The sequence below is a fragment of the Chelonoidis abingdonii genome, chromosome 1 (genome assembly GCF_003597395.2).
Source record: "Chelonoidis abingdonii isolate Lonesome George chromosome 1, CheloAbing_2.0, whole genome shotgun sequence".
NCBI lineage: Eukaryota > Metazoa > Chordata > Testudines > Testudinidae > Chelonoidis > Chelonoidis abingdonii.
In genome coordinates, this window is record NC_133769.1 from 258,751,967 (window position 1) to 258,771,748 (window position 19,782).

The 19,782-nt window shown below is 42.0% G+C and overlaps 1 protein-coding gene across 1 annotated transcript in view; it reads left to right on the forward strand.

Moving 5' to 3' along the window:
• GAS6 (growth arrest specific 6) overlaps positions 1-19,782 on the forward strand; it is a 71,994-nt gene that overhangs the window by 5,637 nt on the left and 46,575 nt on the right. The window contains exons 3-4 of the mRNA XM_032777823.2: positions 13,278-13,302; positions 14,089-14,151. Of these exons, the coding sequence (XP_032633714.1) occupies positions 13,278-13,302; positions 14,089-14,151 (88 nt within the window). The remainder of the gene's footprint in view (positions 1-13,277; positions 13,303-14,088; positions 14,152-19,782) is intronic.

The window sequence follows — 19,782 nt, forward strand, 5'->3', positions numbered from 1 at the left end:
GTTGTTGTTACTATCAAGAAATTACTAGTATTTTTGCTGTAGACATTTGAAATTTCATTACAGTAGATCGGGGTCAGCAACCTCTGGTATGTGGCGTGCCAGGGTAAGCACCCTGGCAGGCCGGGCCAGTTTGTTTACGTGCTGCATCCGCAGGTTCGGCTGATCGCCAATGGGAGCTGCGGGAAGTGGCGGGGGCCGAGGGATGTGGTGGCTGCTGCTGCTCCCCACAGCCCCCATTGGCCTGGACCGGTGAACCGCAGCCAGTGGGAGCCGCGATCAGCCGAACCTGTGGATGCGACTGGTAAACAAACTGGCTCGGCCTGCCAGGGCGCTTATCCTGACGAGCCGCGTTCCAGAGGTTGCCAACCCCTGCAGTAGATCTTTTCAGGATTCTGGCCAGATCCTCAGCTGGGGTAAATGACTTTAGCTCTGTTGAAATCAATGGAGCTATGTCAGTTTACACCAGCTGAGGATCTAGCCCTCTGTGTTTATTGTGCACATTTAATGTAACATGGAAAACCAGTTAATATTCATTTGTGTGCAGGGTGGGCAACTGACTTCCCAAGATACGTATGGATAAGTCCCACTGTATATCAAAGGGTTCACATCTTTGCAGCCTTTGGCACTTCTGTTTTGGCAGAGATGTAGACAAGAGAACTGGTATAGTTACTCAAGGTATGTAGCATAATCCACTGATTGCCTAATGGTTACTTCTAGTGATTGAAAACAAAAAATGGTATCTGAGATAAAGAAAGCATGAGTTGTCTTTTGTCTTCTGATTTTTTTTTTCTCCATGCAGAATTTTTTGACATGGATGCAAATTTGGCATTGTTGTTCTAAATTTCTGCCTTCAGGATAGATGTCTGGCATCAGAGAGCATTAGATATAGTACCAGACAGACTGGATCTAAGCATGGTTTCAGTTATGAATTTCGCTATAGAGTGGACACACGAAGGCTTGCAAGGACATAGACAATTTAACTCTTCTAGCAAAAGTATGAATCACAGTGAGTGCCTCTTATCATATTTTTAAAAAACCCTCCTCATTCTTGTGTTCAGCTGAGCTTACCAAGAATTTATATTTATGAAGCAGGAGCAATGGCCGGTGTATAATAAATGTCAGCTGTATAGTTCAATTGAGTGGTCTTGTTAAGTATGAATGCTTGTTATTGTCCCATCACATGATGTGTACAATACAACACAGTTAAGTTACAAACATAGACTACAGTTTCTGAAACTTTACTCCCCTCTTCTAGGAAGGATGTTGGCAGTAGAAATATTTAGGTCACACTTCTAATAATAGAGATGTAAATATAGATATCTAAATATTAATATCACATTAGAAAAGTAGGAAGAAATGTAATGATGGAAGGAGGGAAGGGGAGCTGAGAGGTGTAAAATATCTTCAGGTTCTGTTAGTGGATATATGTAGTCTAGACATGAATAATATGTATATTATCTTTCAGCCTAGAAGTCCTCATCCCTTTATAGAATATTATCTCAATCAAGGCAAAATCTTGCAAGATTTGTTCTGCAAAATCTTTTTTTAACATTTTATATTCTTAAAGTATTTTGCTATATTGTAAATGAAGGGCCAAATTTACTGCTGGCATAACGGGCCAATTCAGTTAAAGTCATTAGGATGGTATTTGTTTATGCAATGTTAAATGTATCCAAGACAGTATGAGAATTAGAGAAGAGTTTTGTTCTAATGACGTAAGCTCAGTATACTACAGAAGGGAATCCCAGACACAACTGTATGAGATTTCTTGATTTCCTTTCTTGAAATCTATAAATGTTGAACCCAGTGCAGCAGGAAACTATACTGGAAGAGATGAGCCAAATTTGCCACTGACTCTACTGGAGTTGTGCCTGTTTGAGCTGTGTCCACTTTTGCAAGTGTGGAAGAAAGCTGGGAATCCTGAAACACAGCATAACTAACACACAATGGACCACAATTCCTCTGCGAGGATAAACATGAGAAACTAGAAGTGGCTAGTATGGGGTTATGAGAAACTGTTCAAATATATGATGGAAGAAGGAAACTTAAAATGGAGAATTGTGAGGGAGTGGGATTATACAGGGTTGGAGCAAAGGAAGAAGCACAGGAAAATCAGAATGAGTTAGTGTGATAGTGTGAGCCAAAAAATTCTAAGGATACAATGAACTTTTATAACTATATTGGGGGGTTGAGAGGAGGGGAAGAAATACCAGAGAGAAAACAGGCCCATTAAGAAGTCAGGGGAAACAAAATCAATTATGATTCTAAAATGGCAGAACAGCTTTCTTTTTTAAATAAAGAAAAGGGGAATTGGACTATTGGGAATTAAGGCAGACACTTAGTACATCTGTTGATGAAAATCAGGTAAAGGATTACACTGGAAACATTGAATATGTACAAATTGGCAGTTACAGTTTATGTGCTTTCCAGGGTCTTAAATGAACTTAATGAACCATTGACAGTTACTTCTAAATAGTTATGAAGAACCTGTGAAGCACCAGAGGATTGGAAGGAAACCAGACAATGTGATACTGTTCTCCTTTAAAATGGAAAAATGTCATCCTGGTAACTATCATCCAACACACCCAGCTTCAAACCCTAGTAAGATAATTGAACAAATATTAAGTGACAATATTCCAAGCCACTTGAAACCAGGATTCATCATCTCCTTACATCACTCTTTTTCTCTCATATCTGGTGGAAGTTATTAAACAGATCTCTCCTCCTCCCTGTCTGCTCCCTTCATGGCTGTTTTGCTGTGGCAGTCTGTTCCCTAGGCGCTCTGCTTCAGCAACATCCCTGTTAGTGAGGTTCCTTTTTTCTGTTTCCTTGATTATAAACAGTGAAACCCAAAGAGGGAGAGGCGTGTGAAGCTGAGGAAAAAGAACAAGTTTTGGTGTCCTGCCTACATTAAGGCGCCTTGTGCTGCCTGCCAGTGTAGGACAAAGGGAACCTAGTTGAAGAGAAGGAGGGAGAAATGAATGGGAGGCTGCAACTGGGCTGACCATCATTGTTCTGAATGACACCTGGTGGTGGTGCTTTTCAGGACAGCACGCATCAGATTTACTCCTGGAAGAGTGTTCCAGTGAGTTCCAGAACAGTTCATCAGCATTGAATGGGGAAGGAAGGATGGCTTTGTCATTGAGAGGCTGGACTGGGACCCAGGAGATCTAGGTTTAATTCTTGGCTCCACCACAGACTTCCAGTGATCTTGGGCATGTTGCTGAACTTTCCTATTCCTCAGTTGTCTGTCTGGTCTGAGACTAAGGGTATGTCTACATTAGTACTTCTGTTGGTAAAACTTTTGTTGGTCAGGGTGTGAAAAACACACCCCTAACTGACACAAGTTTCACCAACAGAAGCACTAGTGTGGGCACTGCTATGTCAGCGGGAGACACGTTTCTGCTGACATAGCTACTGCCACTCGTTGGGAGTAGTTCAATGATGCCAACAGGAGAGCTTTCTCCTGTCGGCAAAGAGCGGCTACATGGGAGACCTTACAGCAGTGCTGCTGCGGCGGTACAGCTGTGCCACTGTAAGGCCTGTAGTGTAGACACAGCCTGAGTCTATTCATGTGGTGAAGTGCTCAGGTTCTGCGGTAATAAAGGTTTAAATTAAAAAAACCCTATGTGTAAATAATTGAAATAAGAGCAAAACAATAAAAGATATTAACTCACCTTCCTTATCGTTCAAATATTTTGGGACCCACACAGCTACAACAACACCGTGTACAACAGTGGAATAAAATCAGTAGACTAAGGGAATGTGATAGATGTAGTGTAATGTATCTGTACTTCAGTAAAAGACTTAATACAGTGTTCTCTGAGACCTGACTTGAACATTTAATTCAGAATGGATGGGATATGTGCCTGGTCATTCTGTTTGAAGTATGACTGAATGATCCCAAAGAGTAACGATAAATGGTAATGTATCATGTTGAGGGGAGATGTCCTTTTTGATTACACCAGGGATAGTTATGTCCAGGTTTTTTTAACGTCATTATTAATGATCCAAAGAGGGATAAACAATAGATTAGTTAAATTTACAAATAATACACATTGGGATGTGTTGGAACTAAAGAGGCTGCAACGTGGTATTAGGGAAGATTTGTAAAGAGGTTAGGTAAATAGAGACTGGAGAACAAATTAAATTCATCCTTTTAAAATTGCAGGTTATAGCTGAGGAAAAATATGGTACCAGTGGAAGATAGGTGGACTCTCCATGGAAGTGATAGAGGAATCCTCATGGCATGAGTAATTTAAAATCTGGACTAGATTAACATAGTTTATAACCAACCCAGTGGAGACAGACTGCAATCCAAAATCATTAACAAATATCCTAGCATTTGGACAGGAGGATCGTTCTAATCCATTTCAAATAATTATTTCCCAATCAAGAATGGTCTCAGACTCCCAGTAGAAACCCTCATTGTTTGCTGTTTGCCTTCTGTTCAACAATGAGCCATGTGGCTGTTTCTTTCTTTTCTTTCCATTTGTTACTGTCTTGATATTATTTTTCTTTAATTCATGCAAACTTGGTTTTATGGTTTTATTTTAATTTTTGGCCACAAAAATCCTTGACTGGTGCTCTAGAGTATGCTATTTGGAAACAGTCCTGTGTCTCAATGAAAGAAAAGATGTTTTAAACTTTTGTCTTCCAGCTTCTCTGGTTCTATAACGACACCTTCTATTCCCTTAGCATAGAAACACAACTGCTGGTGCTAGAAATCCTTTTCTTAAATGTATGTTATAGTAAAGGTTAGTGGTTTATTGGGCAAAATCAGCAACTCAGTGGAAGGGACAGTCAGGGCTGGTGCAAGGGTATTTTGTGCCCTAGGCAAAACTTCCACTTTGCGCCCCCCCCACCTTCCCCAGGTAACATTGGTTCACTGAGGAGCAAATCCCAACAAGTCTTTATAGACCCCAGGGGCCAGACGTGCCCAGAGGCTGCTCCCCAGACCAGGTTCCCCCCTCCCTGCCCCCTGAACTCCCCTGGAGGGTGCACAGCCCCCCCTGTGAGCCCTCCCACCCCATCCCACCCTGGTGGCCCCTGCCCAGAGTCCACTCACTGGCTTTGCTGGGCTTGGGTCGCTGCAGCAGCTCGGCAGGGAGGAGCTGCCTTCTGGGGGCTTCCGCAGCAGATACATGCGGGCGGAGGCCCCCATGCACCCCCCGGCTCCCCCCTCGCCACACTCGGGCTCTGCGGCTCGCGGGAATGTGAGCTGCTGCTGCCTCTGCCCTTCCCAGAGCAGGCTCAGGGCCCTGGCCCTGGTGGCGGCTTACATGCCCAGGAGCTGCAGAGTCCGGTTTGGCGACGGATGAGCTGGGGGGCGCATGGGGGCTTCTTCCTGCATGCATCTGCTGCAGCCTGCAGGAGCCCCCCGAGGGGAAGCCAGGCCACAGCCTGGGCAGGAGGGGTGGGGGGCACGGCTGCTCCCTGCTAGCAGCACCACTGCCTTTGCAGGGCTCCTGCCCCCCTGCACTGCACCGACTCCTCCGTGGCTGGGGCTCACCGCCCCCGCAAGCCAATGCTCTGGCTCTCCGGTGCCTCTGGAAGGCGGCTCCTCCCTGCTGAGCCAGGACACCGCTTTTTGGTGCCCCCAGGGCTGTCTTTAGGATTTATAGGGCCCTATGCAGTATTAAACTGGTGCCCCTACGCCCGACGGCAACCTGAGCTTGCTGCTGGGCGGGGGCGGAGGGACAAGGCAAAAAGAATAACAAGACGCCCAACCCGTCTCACAGTGGTGGAGAGTCACAGTTCCCTGCAGAGACCCCTGTACCGTCTCCATCACGCAAAATGGATATACAGAAGGTACCTAATTAAAAGCACTAAACTTGGGAATAAAAAATGTCAGTCACAGGTTTTTTGATGTGCTCTGAAGTTTCAGACATTTATTTGCAAAAACTTTTGTAGTAAGGGTGAGTCAGCTGTCTTGCTGAATACAACATTAAATATTATGGAATACATGGTGCATCTCTTCTGTTTTACATTTTCTTAATCAGTATTTCTAAGCTGATTTTACATTTTAAATGTACTCTTACGCCTTCATAAAGTAATCATTCCAGATTACTACATATCTAACTCACTGAAACAGACATTATTTTAAATTTATCAGTCACAGAGGTTTAGTGTGTTCATAACAATGTTCAATGCTTTTAGAAAAAGGGAACAATAATTTACTGTGTGTGATCTCCAGAACAATAGACATGTTTATGAAATTTCACCAACTTTAAAAAATATGTTTCCAAAGATTTTAGGCATAACAAAGGATTTTATATCTTACTAAAGTATTGGTTTTGCTTAAAACTAGTTCATCAGATAGTCAGAAGTAAAGAAAGGGAAACTTTGTCCAGCTATCTGGAGGCAAAGGGCTGTTGCTTCCTTCAAAGGGGGGAGGGGGTGAAGGGACAAATGGATGGCAGAAAGGACAGGAAGACTTTGGAAGTAAGTTGTGTGTGTGTGTTTGTTTTTAACTATAGTAATAAGATGTGTATTTTAGATAAGAGTGGTCTTTTGAAGAATTTATTTAAAAAAACATATGTCTGAAGATCCCAGCATTTAAGGCTAAAGATGATTGTGCATCTAAAAATCTATGCAAGGATATTTTAGAGATGTGATTTTTATAATCTTCACCAACTCACTAATGAAATATTTTTAAAGCAAATTTTAAACCTAAGTTCCTTTAGACTGACATGTTCTGAGTAAATATGAGGGCTTGGCTACACTGGCACTTTACAGCGCTGCAACTTTCGCGCTCAGGTGTGTGAAAAAACACCCCCCTGAGCGCTGCAAGATGCAGCGTTGTAAAGTGTCAGTGTAATCAGGGCGGCAGCGTTGGGGGCGGGGCTCTCTCCCAGCGCTGTGGCTCTGACTACACTCACACTTCAAAGCGCTGCAGCGGCAGCGCTCCGAAATTTCTAATGTAGCCATACCCTTAGTCATGCACAACTGTTTTTGTCAGTACATTCAGAAACTGACAGTAGATACCTGGGGGCTGGCAAATGCCTGTTAAATGTCTTCATTACCCCTTAAATGGCTTTTTAACAGTTTCAGTGTTGTGGTAATAGTCTGGCAGGTTGGCGACTTTTTCTCTTAACTACTAGATTCCCTTCCCAGGAAGACTCAGAGCCTGCAGGAAGGGACAGAACAGGGATAGGAAAACCGGTAGGGTGGACACTAAGACCCAGTGGTGCCCCAAATTTTCAGATGTCCTACCCAGCTGCCTATGCCTGAGGACGGCGCAGGGCGCCCCCAACCACTTGCTGCCCTAGGTGACTGCCTAGTTCGCCTAGTGGTTGCACCAGCCTTGGGGATAGTCATACTATTTGTGCTATGGGATAGTTGTGCAGTGTGGAATTGGCATGTAACAAGCACTGTGCCCAAGTGCCACCCAAAGAAGATACAAGTTTGTGTTGTGGCAGTACTGAAGACGGATCGAAACTCTAGTTGGGTTTTGAGCTGACTTGCTAGGTCCTGTAAAGTGTTGTTTGGTCAAAAATTACACAGAGAAAAGCTGTGAACTATTTATGGGCCTGATTCTGCAATATGAAGAATACCTCGCGAATTTCTGAATGTCATCAACTCCTACTGAAGTTAATAGGAGTTAATAAGGCTCAGCAGCTTGGTGTAGAGGCTCAACACTTTCCAGGGCTGAGCCCTTTGTGACCATAATCCATGACTGGGCTGACAAGCCATTTATGAGAAAGAAGGCTTGGGCACTCAACAAGGTATTAGCTCAAGCTGAATTTACATATTTGATTGGAAATTATTAATTATAGCACAGTGCTATTTAATTATGTTGTTAGACTTCAAGCAACCCTCCTCCTTTTCCCTTTATGCATGGGAATTTTAGGGCTATAGTGCTGAATTTGCACCCTTAAAATGTGTCTGCAAATTATTGCACACAAATGATTACTGGTATCATTGCAGGCAAAAGTCAGCCAGTTGGACTTGTAGCTGGATATAATGACCTACATTTGCACGGGCTAGTCATATGCAAGTGTAAAACAAAAAAAAATGCAAGCACATAGTTTGGAAGCGCAAATTACATTTGTAAACGAGGAGGCTATGCCACATGGATGTTTTTCTAAAATATATTTTGCAGAAATTATTTTGGGGAAGTTCTGTGGCCTGTGTTGTACAAGAAGTCGGATTAGATTATCACAGTGGTCTCTCTTGGTTTTGGAATCTATGAATCCTAGATGAAAACCTACTTGATAAAGACAAAGTGGAAGGCAAGATCCATGTAAGGTTTTGAATAACAGTAAATGGTGCAGGGGTTGTCACTTAATTGTAAAATGTTGCAAGTAGACCAGAAAACCAAATTAATTCAATTACAAGTTATTGTGCTGATTCCATGGATCTACAGAGTATCTCTCCTGATGAAGGTTGATAAGATGGTTCCCGTCTTCTGCTAGGGAAAGCATAGTGTTCTGATGCAGGTTTTGTTGCACTACATTTTGTTTCCTGAGGGTAAAAAAAACACTCGGCTATTACAGCAGAGCTGCAAAGAAAAAGTAAATTGGCTTTTATGTCCATTTATGCTTTGTTTGTGAAGTCTAAAGAAGGCCTGAGAAGATTCTCCCCTCCCCCGCTTTTTGTTGTTGTTGTTGTTGAACATTAGAAATTCAGATGTTGTCTCACTTGAAGGACTGTGTCCCTGTCTACATCAAGAAAATGTTCATAAAACAGCCCGCTTTTGCTAACACTGTGTTTAGTAGACCTGCTGGTATTAACAACATTGGAAGCCCTAGTGTAGATGAACTCTCACCAGCTGCCACCAGTGTGTAAGCACTGTATTGATTAGACCCGGCTCTGATAAGGGTTACTTGATATGACATAAAAACAAAACACAGGCAACTGATAGACAATCTACTCTAGGGCTCCCAATATTGCAGACTTAGTTTTAGCCACAGTGGGAAAATTTCCCTCTTGTAGGCAAGGTCTTGGTTATGCTTTCGGAAGAGCTATTTATATACTGTGATTTACCTAAGGACTGCTTTCTGAGTTGATGTTCTTCCATCTTCTCTAAATATGTGGTGGGACAAATATGACGCTGGTGTAAATTCACTAGCTTTGGGGTGGTAATGCCAGAGGTGAGTTTCATGGCAGTGGATTTAAAATAAACTGAAGTAAAAGTTCCAAATACCTATAAAAATTCTTCTACCGTGGAATGATGGAAACAGAAAGTGGAAAAGAGATTGTATTCATCACATTGAAAGACTCTCTCTTTTTTTTTTTTTTTTTTTTTTTTTAAAGTGTTTAAATCTCTTGAGTTAAAAATGGGTCTGTATCTCCTGGACCATGAAGAAAAGGTCTCTTTCTCTTGAACTCAATGGAAGAAGGCAAGCAAGAGCCTGTCTGGAGAGAATGGCCCTATGCTATCGTTTCCACTTCATTGGTGGGGACTTGGATCATGTGAGACCTCTTCTCTCCTCCTTTTTCCATTCCTACCTGAGATCTGTGCTGAATCAGTGCAGGGGCACATGTCACATTGTAAACTGCTTATTTACAGATGACACAGGCAACACTGGATGCTGCAGGTTACACAAAGCCATCCTTGGAAGTTGAGGCTTCCCTAGGTACAAAAGTAGGTTGATTGACAAGCAGGATCCAGACAAAATGAGACGTATTGAGCCACAAGTAAGAGGCATTAACATTTTGTCTGTTTTGATGGGAGCACGCAGAGTTTGGAATTGTTCACACCTGCACTGATGGAGGCCATTCTCTGATGGAGGTTAACAGTTCCATCATGCAGGGCTGGAGTGTGCTTGCCTTCCCCTCATTTGGAGTGGGATATTATTGACAGATGGGATAGTTATGCTGACTGGTGAGGTTGTGTTATGGTCTGGAAGATGTTTGTGTATAATTTTGGGTAAATAAAGCACGTGCCTCATATCTTTTTTTTTATTCTAACAGTTACTGTAAAAACAAATCCGGGGAAAGGGGTGACAATATGTCAGTGTTAATTCCATTCTTTAGAGTCCTAGCTGGAAACTAACATTGACTGTAATTATGTGGTTAGTTTTGCCACTGGAGCGGCCGCAAAAGGATCAGCTAATAAACTGTTGCCTTTCGATGCTATAGATACGAGGTGGCTTTCTGGATTGTGAGATGTCAACAAACTAATGTTTAAGTCAGCTAGTTCAAAACTAAACAATGCATTGAGTGCATCTCTCACCACACTTCTTAATATTATGGATATAGTAGCAAGCCACAAAATATTTCTCTTTGTATTATTTTTTATTCTTATAAGATCCTGAAAATGGAATGGAAGACTCTCTCTAATTTTGCATACTTTTTGAGGTGTATGTGACTATTTGGTAGGGACTTGATCCTGCAAGGAGCTCAGGGCCCTCAACTCCCACTGAAATCCATGGAAGTTGAGGGTTCAGAGCATTTTCAGGTTTGGGCCATTGGAATCTATGAAATGGGGATATAGAGCTCAGTGCTCATGCTAGAAAACCAGTAAGTTTCACTGTATTATTCTACAGACTAGAAACATTTCAAAGCTTTAATAATACAAAGTGCTAACCATTGCTCCTGCAAAACAATACCACCTTGATGTTAAGTCATTTTCTGTTCTAACGATTGGATATAATTCATTATTCCTTTTGGGTTAATCCTTTGGTTTTAGCCAACCAAAAATACAGAACCTCTAGCTCTTTGGAAACTTGCAACAGTGGAGATTTACCCGGGCGTAGTGGATCGAGAAGTCATTTTCAGCTCCGCTCTTCTTGTTACTTTAATTCATTGTTCTTAAAGCTTAGAACTAAGCCCATTAAATAAAAAGTTAAACCATCATGAGCAAATGATATTAAAACCCATAATCAGTCTCATTTTTATTTAAAATGTGTGACAAAGAGTGAACCATTCAGAGGCCCTCTACAGTCTGAGAGGGAATATTGATCTTTATTACTGATAAGGGAGGAGTTTGCTGTAAAATAGATAAATGGGCCATTGGAGGAAGGGAGAAAAGAGTTTAAAATTATATTGTAGACTTCAGTTGAAATTAGTTACTTAACTTGTATGTCTCTGGACCACAGCTTATAGTGGACAAACATCTGGTCAGTTTCATTTTGTTGCTGTTTGGAAAGTCCTGAGCGGTAGCAGAGGCACAGTTTTGTCCATAAACTCAGTAAACTAGCATTGCATTAGTTTACGCTGAATTTGTGTTTAGAATGTTGTTTGCAACCAAAACAGCTAATAATTTTCAAATGGAAGTTTGGATTCTGAACAAGTTGATGGTACTTTCCCAATATTCTTCTTACTCATCACAAGTAAGTAGGTTAGTGGATTTTTCTGCCCTGCTTCTTCTTGTAACAGAGCTCCAAGAATTGTAATAGCAGCCAGCTTAGATGAATGTACATGAAACATGCCACTTCTGTTCCTTCAGATTCACTTCAAATATTTGTTCTTGCTGGTGTCTGTGGTTGTGCTACATCCCCATTTTTCACAGCTGTAGGTTTACAAAGGGGAAAGATTTAAGAAAATTTCAGATCATTCCATCACGTACGTAGATCTTTTACAATTCAAGTACTGACTGTGGCTCAGCATATTGTTAGGTGCACATCCTAGTGCTCTTTGACATACTTAAACTATTAGTGTGAAAATAAAAATAAAATTTTTGCTTCATGTTTTTCAAAGCTTTAATTTCTTACTGTGGCTGAAAAACAGTAAAAGTAGCCAAAACCCAAAGAAACCTGGTCTAAATGTTATGCTAAGGACCAGATTCTGAGGTCCTCGCTGAGTCCTTAATGACCCAGATTTTTAGTGATTCCATTGAGAGTGCCTGTGCTCAGCAATTCTTGGCCCTGTATGTCCTTTTAATCTAAATGTGCTGCAGCTTTAACTAGTCTTTACTGAATCTTCTTTGATTTTAGGTTACGAGATTATGTGGCTGTGTTGCAGCAAATGGGACTTGTTCACCAAAAGCTTTTGATTGTCTGGAGGAAGACAGTAATGCAAAATTATTCTAGATTTCATGATCTAGTTGGTCAATTGGATTGCAGCTGACAGTCCATGGGTGTCATATCAGTGTGTGTATAATGCATGTGTGCTTGTGGTAATAGGAGTTTTAGAGTAGTTTCAGAATCTTGAGAATTCTGCTGCCTAAACGGATCTTGTGGTACACAAGATAATTAACAAAACATGTCGTCAAACCCATCTCAACCTCACTGTAGATACTGGAATTGTACTGAAATCTTTCAAGTGGCCTCACAGAGACCGACAGTTATATGTAGAATATCGTGATCATTGGGCGAAGAGTATGCTTAACTCAAGCAACAAAATTTAAATCCCTGAAATTGTCAGTACTTTATCCTGAGTCATCCGACTTCTGTAAACCTTAGTTTTAACAACATTTTAAACTAGCAATTTAAAGTAAAAGTATTAAGGGTGATGTAACATTGGAAAGAGATCTCTTTCCAATGTTACAAGTTTTGTCCATTTTTTCAAAGACCTCTGAAGGCAATTTGTGGCTATATAAAAAATGCATTGGAAAAATATATTGACCCTTCTGAACCAGTGTTTCTCAATAACTGATCCATGGACTGGTGCTGGTCCCTGAGATCTCCCTGACACAGTTTAGGAAGGCAGTAACCTGGTCCCTAGTATCAAAAGGGTTGAGAAACACACTGTTCTAAACCCTGCTGCTGTGGTGCGTCCCCCATATTTGCATGCTCAGAGTGTTCTTTTCTTTCAACAGATATTGTTAGTTGTATACGTTACTAGGCAGTTTTATAAGGGAAGCTCTTCAGAGTAATAGTTTGCTCCTCGTTCTAGAGGCAAAGGTGAAATTTAGGCTTTTATTCTAATGGTTAAGGTGATGTCAGAGTTCTGCTGTTGCAGAGTGACTCCAAAGAGGGGGCAGTGGGTGACTAAATGATTCTGTACTTTTCCCTCTGGTTTTTATCCCCAGATACCTCTTACTTCCTCTACCTCATGCCATGATCAGCATCTTTACTTCTTGGATAGTGGGTAAGTGGCTTCCTGTTCAGTCACTGCCAGTGCCACTTCATAGGTCAGCTATCAAAAAATTCTTTGAGACAAACCATTTTTTCCCCTTTTCCCCCTTCAGATCAGAGTAATCAGTTCCATTCTCTTCTGTCTCCATTGGCCCAGGGCAAAAGAAGTTAAGAGTCCTACGTTTGGACCCCGTTGTGCCGCCACCAGGCTAGACCATCAAACTAGCAGCAGCAGTTAAAAATGAATAAAATTGATAATAAAAACTAACATTATCCCAATAAATCTTTGCTTTTTTTTTCTTTCTCCCACAGGACTATTTTTACCCGAAATACTTGGGTGAGTTACAGTTATTATTTTTCACTTTTTGACAGTGCTGGTATGTGTGCCTAACATTGGAACATGGGACAGCCAGTCTGTCCAAAAGAATGTAATAGAGATCCACTATTCCATCCTGAAATAGAACCAATTGCTCCTCATATGATTTTAAAGTGGGTATATTTTATATATATATAGAATGACATACACAAACACTTTACATTTTTTATATATATATGTGTATGTTTAATGTTGCATTTATTTCTGTAGCTTACATCAAGACTAAACAGTTTGCAGTCTTCTACAGTGCATACACTTTTTAATAGTTTAATTTTGAAAGTATTTTTAAATAAGAGTATTAGCTTGCAGACCTATTGCTTTTTACATTCTATGTATCATTGTCATACCACCACATTGCTTTACAGTTGCATTGAACGTTTAGTATTTAACATTACATATATCAGCAGTTTTAGAAAACTCTATATGCTTTTTAGATTTGAGAGAAATCTTTTCTGTTTAGGTCAGCCTTTAGTAGCTACTAATATCCTTTTAGCACAATAGTAGCATCTGGTAGAATGATCATATTGTACAGTAGAATTATAAACTGTTCAACTGGATATCAGAGCTAAAATATTTATATGAACTGAGAAGAATTTTTCAGAATGCATCTGAAGGGCTGCAGTTTAACATGGATTTTGTACCTACCCTCCAGAACCTTGCTTAATGATACATCATCAGCAGGCCAGATATCAATTTACACACTGTGACAGCTGGCACATAATAACAATTTCATTTTCTGTTCTTCAGCTTGTATTGAGAAATTTGGGTCACCGTATACAAGAAGTCCAGATTTCCTTACATGCGTTCATAGTAAGCATTTTTCATATTGTATCTTACAACTAAACATAACAGTCATTTGGTTTGAGATGGGGAGGCACCTCAGTCATCTCCATTCTGATAGAACTTTAGCACCCCTTCTGTCCATTTGCTTTCTGGAGGACCTTATGTCATGTGTGGCACCCTTCTAGCTGAAGGACCAGCTGAGACTTTATTCTTTCAGAATCCATTAATGCTGCTCCTTCATCTTCCAAAGGGTTCGTGTTTAGTTACGCAGGGCATTTTTTCTCCCCTGCTTTCTCAAGGGCTGAGCAATCTGGGAAGCAAGAGACAAGAACTAGGATTTACAATTAGGTCTTTCACTGAGCTTGGCTCCTCCCTTTAACTTATTTTTCTAAGGAAAGAGAAAGTGTGGTTCTTCTCTGTTAAGCCTGAATTTCACCGTAAGTCATCTTAAATCTGTTAGTCTTTAAGGTGCTACCGGACTCCTTGTTGGTTTTGTGGATACAGACTAACATGGCTATCCCCTGATACTTAAGAGGGACTTTGGTGACTTTCTGCACAGGGTGAATTTCATCTATCACATAACAAATTTCTGTGTTGTATGAAAAACTGCCAAATCACATTTATTCAGGTTATAATTAAAAAGATGTGTTTGTCAACCTGCAAACTCAACTTGGAATCGTGTTGAAAATCAAGCTGGGTTCTTTCTGGCCTGTGAATTTATTAGTGATAAAGATTCTACAGTTGGATTTTAGTTAACCATTATGTTAACTATCCAGTTTCCTCTCCCATAGCTATGTTGGCGGCATAGTGCTAAGAATATCAAGTAGCAAAAATATTTTTTCACTCATGTAAGCAGATACAATTCTAAATATACCCAGAAGGCAAATCAACGGAGTAAACAGGCATTATTTATAGCTAATCACTTTAATTTTTCCTATGTATTTTAGTGTCTTATCATGGTCCAGTTTGATTGGTAGGATTTCATGACCAATGTTTGGGAGTTATTCACAAAAGTGGGATACAATTGCCACTTCACTAAGTTTTTTCAAGATTAAAATCCATCAGCAGCTTCCCTAAACTGTTGACAGAGTTGGCTGTATCTGAACGCCAAGACTAATAAGCAAAAATTAAGACCTGAATTTACAAAAAAGCAGCAACAGAACTTACATAATGTAAAAGAATCATCTGAATAATTCATAAATGTTTTTTAGAAATACTGGGCCAAAGGGTGTTTACCTGTGTAAGGATGAATAAAAGCTGAGGAAGGGGCTAAGAATTTGGCCAATTGTAGATAGAGGTTTAGCACTATAATCATATATATTCTTTCCAGTTTAAAATCCAGAAATGTTTAAAACAGACGGCATACAAATGTAATTAACTAATGGCCGCATTGTGACCAGCCATTGCTTGGGTGCATGGAGGTAGGGGAAAGAGAGTGTGGAAGGAGCCCCTCCATCTTATATCTATTCTCAGAATTTGCTATCACTTCAGTCCTTATGCTCACGTGACCACAAGGACTCCATGCGTCTGACACTTCTCAGTGACCTCATTTCTGTGTCAAAACAAGATGGTAGAGGGTCTTTTCAACATAGCAGACAAGTGTATAACGGGATCCAGTGGTTGGAAGTTGTTGCTAGACAAAGTCAGACTGGAAATAAAGTGCACACTTTTAACAGTGAGGGTAATTTAACCTTGGGACCAGCTTACTAAGGGTGTGAAGATTCTCTGTCATGTAAAATCTTTATAACAGTCTTTCTAAAAGATGCTGTAATTCAAACAAATTGTAAGATTGATGCTGGAATTACTGGCAAAATTCTATGACTTGTGTTATGCAGGAGGTCAGACTAGATGATGTAATGGTTCTTTCTGGCATTAAAATCTATGATTATCTTCTTCTTCTTCTTCTTTTTTATTAAAAAAAAAAAAAAAAAGGCATGTAGATTATGTTGTTTTTGTAACTTGACAAATTCCCAGTGCAGTTTTAATCCAAGAAGTTCATAAGTCTCAGAAGATAAATTTAGAAGTCACAAGTGGCAATTACTATTTTTAGACTTTCAAGCCAAGGTCTCGTTTTGATGTCAATTTTGAAAAAGAACTAGAAGTTTATAAATTAGGGTGTGATACCTGGATACGAGGAAAGAGAATACTTACTTGTGCTAGGAGATCTAAATGGATGGAGACATAGGCCCTGAGAGCCTGATTCTGTTTCCTGTTACACTGATGTAAATCGGGAATAATTCCAATGAAGTCATTGGAATTATACTGTTGTAAAACTAGTGCGAGAGCCTAGTCAGATGCTGTGTTACACACAAACCAATGGGAAAAGGAACAAAGCATCCAGCCTAATGCTGGTACTATACAAAGAATAAAGTAGTTAATTCCTCCACTCCCAATGGGTTTTGACTTATTTTATTGTCGCACTGTATTTCTCCCGTTTTACTTTGCAGAACAGGTGTGTGTAGGAAAAGATGCAGAGGCTGGGGATCCTCTGAAAATTTGGGCACCAACCCTGTCATTCATTTTGTCTACGAGGCTCCTCTGAAGAGCATCACAAAGTGTACATGGCTAGTTAATGCTGCTTTGAACAATGTTAAGCTTACTGTACACAAGTGTTGGTCTGCACAGGGAAAGGAACATGCTCAGAGCTGCTGTTTCTTGGCTTGTTTCTCTGCTCCTTGATCACTCCTTCCCTCCTTCCCCTCTGCTCCTCCTCCCCCCTGCTTCCGTATGGCCTCTCAGTTGTGCAGAGACTTCCTAGAGGGGACATTGGCAGGTGTGCTGTATAGCTGCTTTTTCCTACTGTGCAGCCTTCCTCATACCCTTTCGATGGGTTTGTTCTGCTCTGCAAAGCTGGGGGGAGGAAAGACATTTAGGCCTTGTTTGTGATTGAGTGTCCTTGATTATCACTGCGAGCCTTTCAAGGAGGGCTAGATGCAAAGGCTTTGGCTAGTGATTTTCAGGCATTCTCAGCATTTTGAGACAAACTATTACAAATATGTATTCTCATGGCAGCAGGCTAACCACATTCCATTCCCTAACAGTTCTCTAGCGCCTTCCTCCCTCTCTCGCAACAGAAGTATTACTGAGGCCTAAGATAAGTTCTTATCTTCTCTATAGCTTGATCCTGACTAGAAATTCTTGATGTTACTTTAATTGCAGAGCTGCTCGGGTGACTGTAGCCTTATCATATTTTGATAGAAGTGGACAGAATTATTGGTGGGGGGAATGTAAATGCCATCAAATGTAGGGAATTTAGCCCTTTGGGGCTATTTTAAGAGTTCCTTTCTCCTTCTTCTCCTCCTCCCCCCCCCCCCAACCAATGCACCATATACAGAAACCACCACCAGTTATGTTTCCTTTGTCCTTCACAAATGATTGAGTCTTTATAATAAGCAGGATCACAATTTACAGGTATTTTTGTGAGAGTATCTGAACTTGTACCATACCATCCTTTAATCCAGTTACTATTACTAGGCACTATTAAGCATTCAACAGAAAGAGGAGGGGGGAAATTTTCATGCTATCCCTTGCATTAGTTCAAAAATAAATACAAAACTGTTGCTACCGGGAAACTGGATTTTTGCTGCAGTAAAAATGGATAAACTTATTTTTTGAATCTGTCTTGAAGAACTAGGTGGGAGGGATAGCTCAGTGGTTTGAGCAGTAGCCTGCTAAACCCAGGGTTGTGAGTTCAATCCTTGAGGAGGCCACTTAAGGATCTGGGGCAAAAATCTGTCAGGGGATTGGTCCTGCTTTGAGCAGGGGGTTGGACTAATGACCTCATGAGGTCCCTTCCAGCCCTGATATTCTATGATATCAGCCTTGTCTCTAACAGGCCAGTGTATGTGTGGCTGAGATTGCCTGCACTCTTCCCCGGGAGTGATAGGGATAGTGCAGCAGCCTTGGATGCCATGTGGAATGTGGCGGGGCTGTGAAGGGAGGTCTTGGAATGCAGTTTTAAATGGGCTGCAGAGGGAGGCTAGCACGGGTCTGTTCAACCTTGAAGGTCAGCAAGAGTCTCGAGAATTTCTGTCTGACACCTGAAAAGTGCTAGCATCTCCTGCTACATGTCTCTCTCCTTTTCTTGTGTCTTTCTCCTCTCTGCTTGATCCCCATCCGTGCTGTTTGTGAGGCTGATCCTCCAAGCCCTGTGTTTGGTATCTGAAGTACCAGAGGCTTGCAGAATCTCTTGGAACATGTCATCCTGCCTCCTCTTCCTTCTCCTCATCTGGCTGAGCTGCTGCACTGATGTAGATGGAGAGACCCTCAAGGACACGTTTCCAGCTGCAAAGATGCACAGAGGTCCTATTGTGAGTGTATTCACAAGATAAATGGAAACGTGCTATACTGAACTCGCTCCCCTTGATGCACACAAGTTTAAAACACTGCATTCACATTTCTTCTTGGGATTCAGAGCATGGTGGCAGTCCCAGCTATAGTGAGTATGGCCCAGGAGGTTGGGTGCAGGCGAACTGGGACAAGAAGGGGCCTATGTAGCTCAAGGGCATGAGTATATGTATATAGGGCAACTGAACTGAGTAGTGGCACTGTTTTTCACAGGCAGTGGTGATTTTAGCTGATATCTCACTCATGAGGGTAACGGAGGCTGAAAGGGAACAGTTCATGCATGCATCATGCTGCGCACCGGGTCCGTATGCTGCTCAGTAATTGCTGAGTGCCATGGGAAAGTGTCCTACCACGGTGGAAGAACTAACTGAACCCTCCCCGGAAACCTTTGGCAGAAGATTGCAGACTACCTCCAGGAAAGTTTCCTCGAGACCTCTCTAAAGGTTTCTCAGGACATCCCAGTGCACATAAACTGTTCTGCAGGGTCCCCTCTGTCTAAGTGTACAGAGGAGTGAGAAGCAGATAGTAACTCTTCCTCTATTGGTTATTTTACCACCTCGTCTAGCGTGATTATAAAAGAGTAAATGAACAAATGTGTCCCTGCAATATCAAAGCAAACTGCAAACTTACCACAGGTTCCTTCCTCTGTATCAGCCTCACCCACACTGGACTGTAGGGACTGGTCAGGAGTCAAAAACAGGTCCTGGCTCACTCTGCCACTGGATCTCCTGGTTACCAGTCCCCCATACTACCCCTCCTCTTCCTCATCCAACAGCTTCTTCTCACTGTTCATTCTGGAGTCCTGTGACTGAGTCCTCCAAAGTATCAACAGGACTTTTAGGGGTGGTGATGGTGTCTCCACCAAGGATGGCATGCAGCTCTTTGTAAAAGTGACATGTCTGCAGCTGCGCACCAGACTAACTGTTAGCCTCCCTTGCCTTCTGCTATGTCTGCCACAGCACGGGGCCCTGAGCCTGCTGAGGGAGGGGTGGCGGCAGCTCATGCTTCTGGGAGCCGCAGAGCCCAAGTGTGGCGAGGGGTGGAACAGGGGGCGCACGGGGACTACTGCCCCCATGAATCCGCTGCAGGAGCCCACCCCCGGGGGGGGGCACCAGGCCGCACCCCAGGCACCCTGGCTTTCCCCTCAATGCGCTCGGGTTCTGCAGCTCCTGGAAGTGTGAGCTGCCGCTGCCCCTACCGCAGCTCCCACCCCCGCTGCATCAACTCTCCATGTGGAGTTTTACCTCCACGTGAAGCCAGTGTCTGACCGGCGTGGGCCTGGTAAGGGGAATCCTGGGGGGCAGTCTGGGA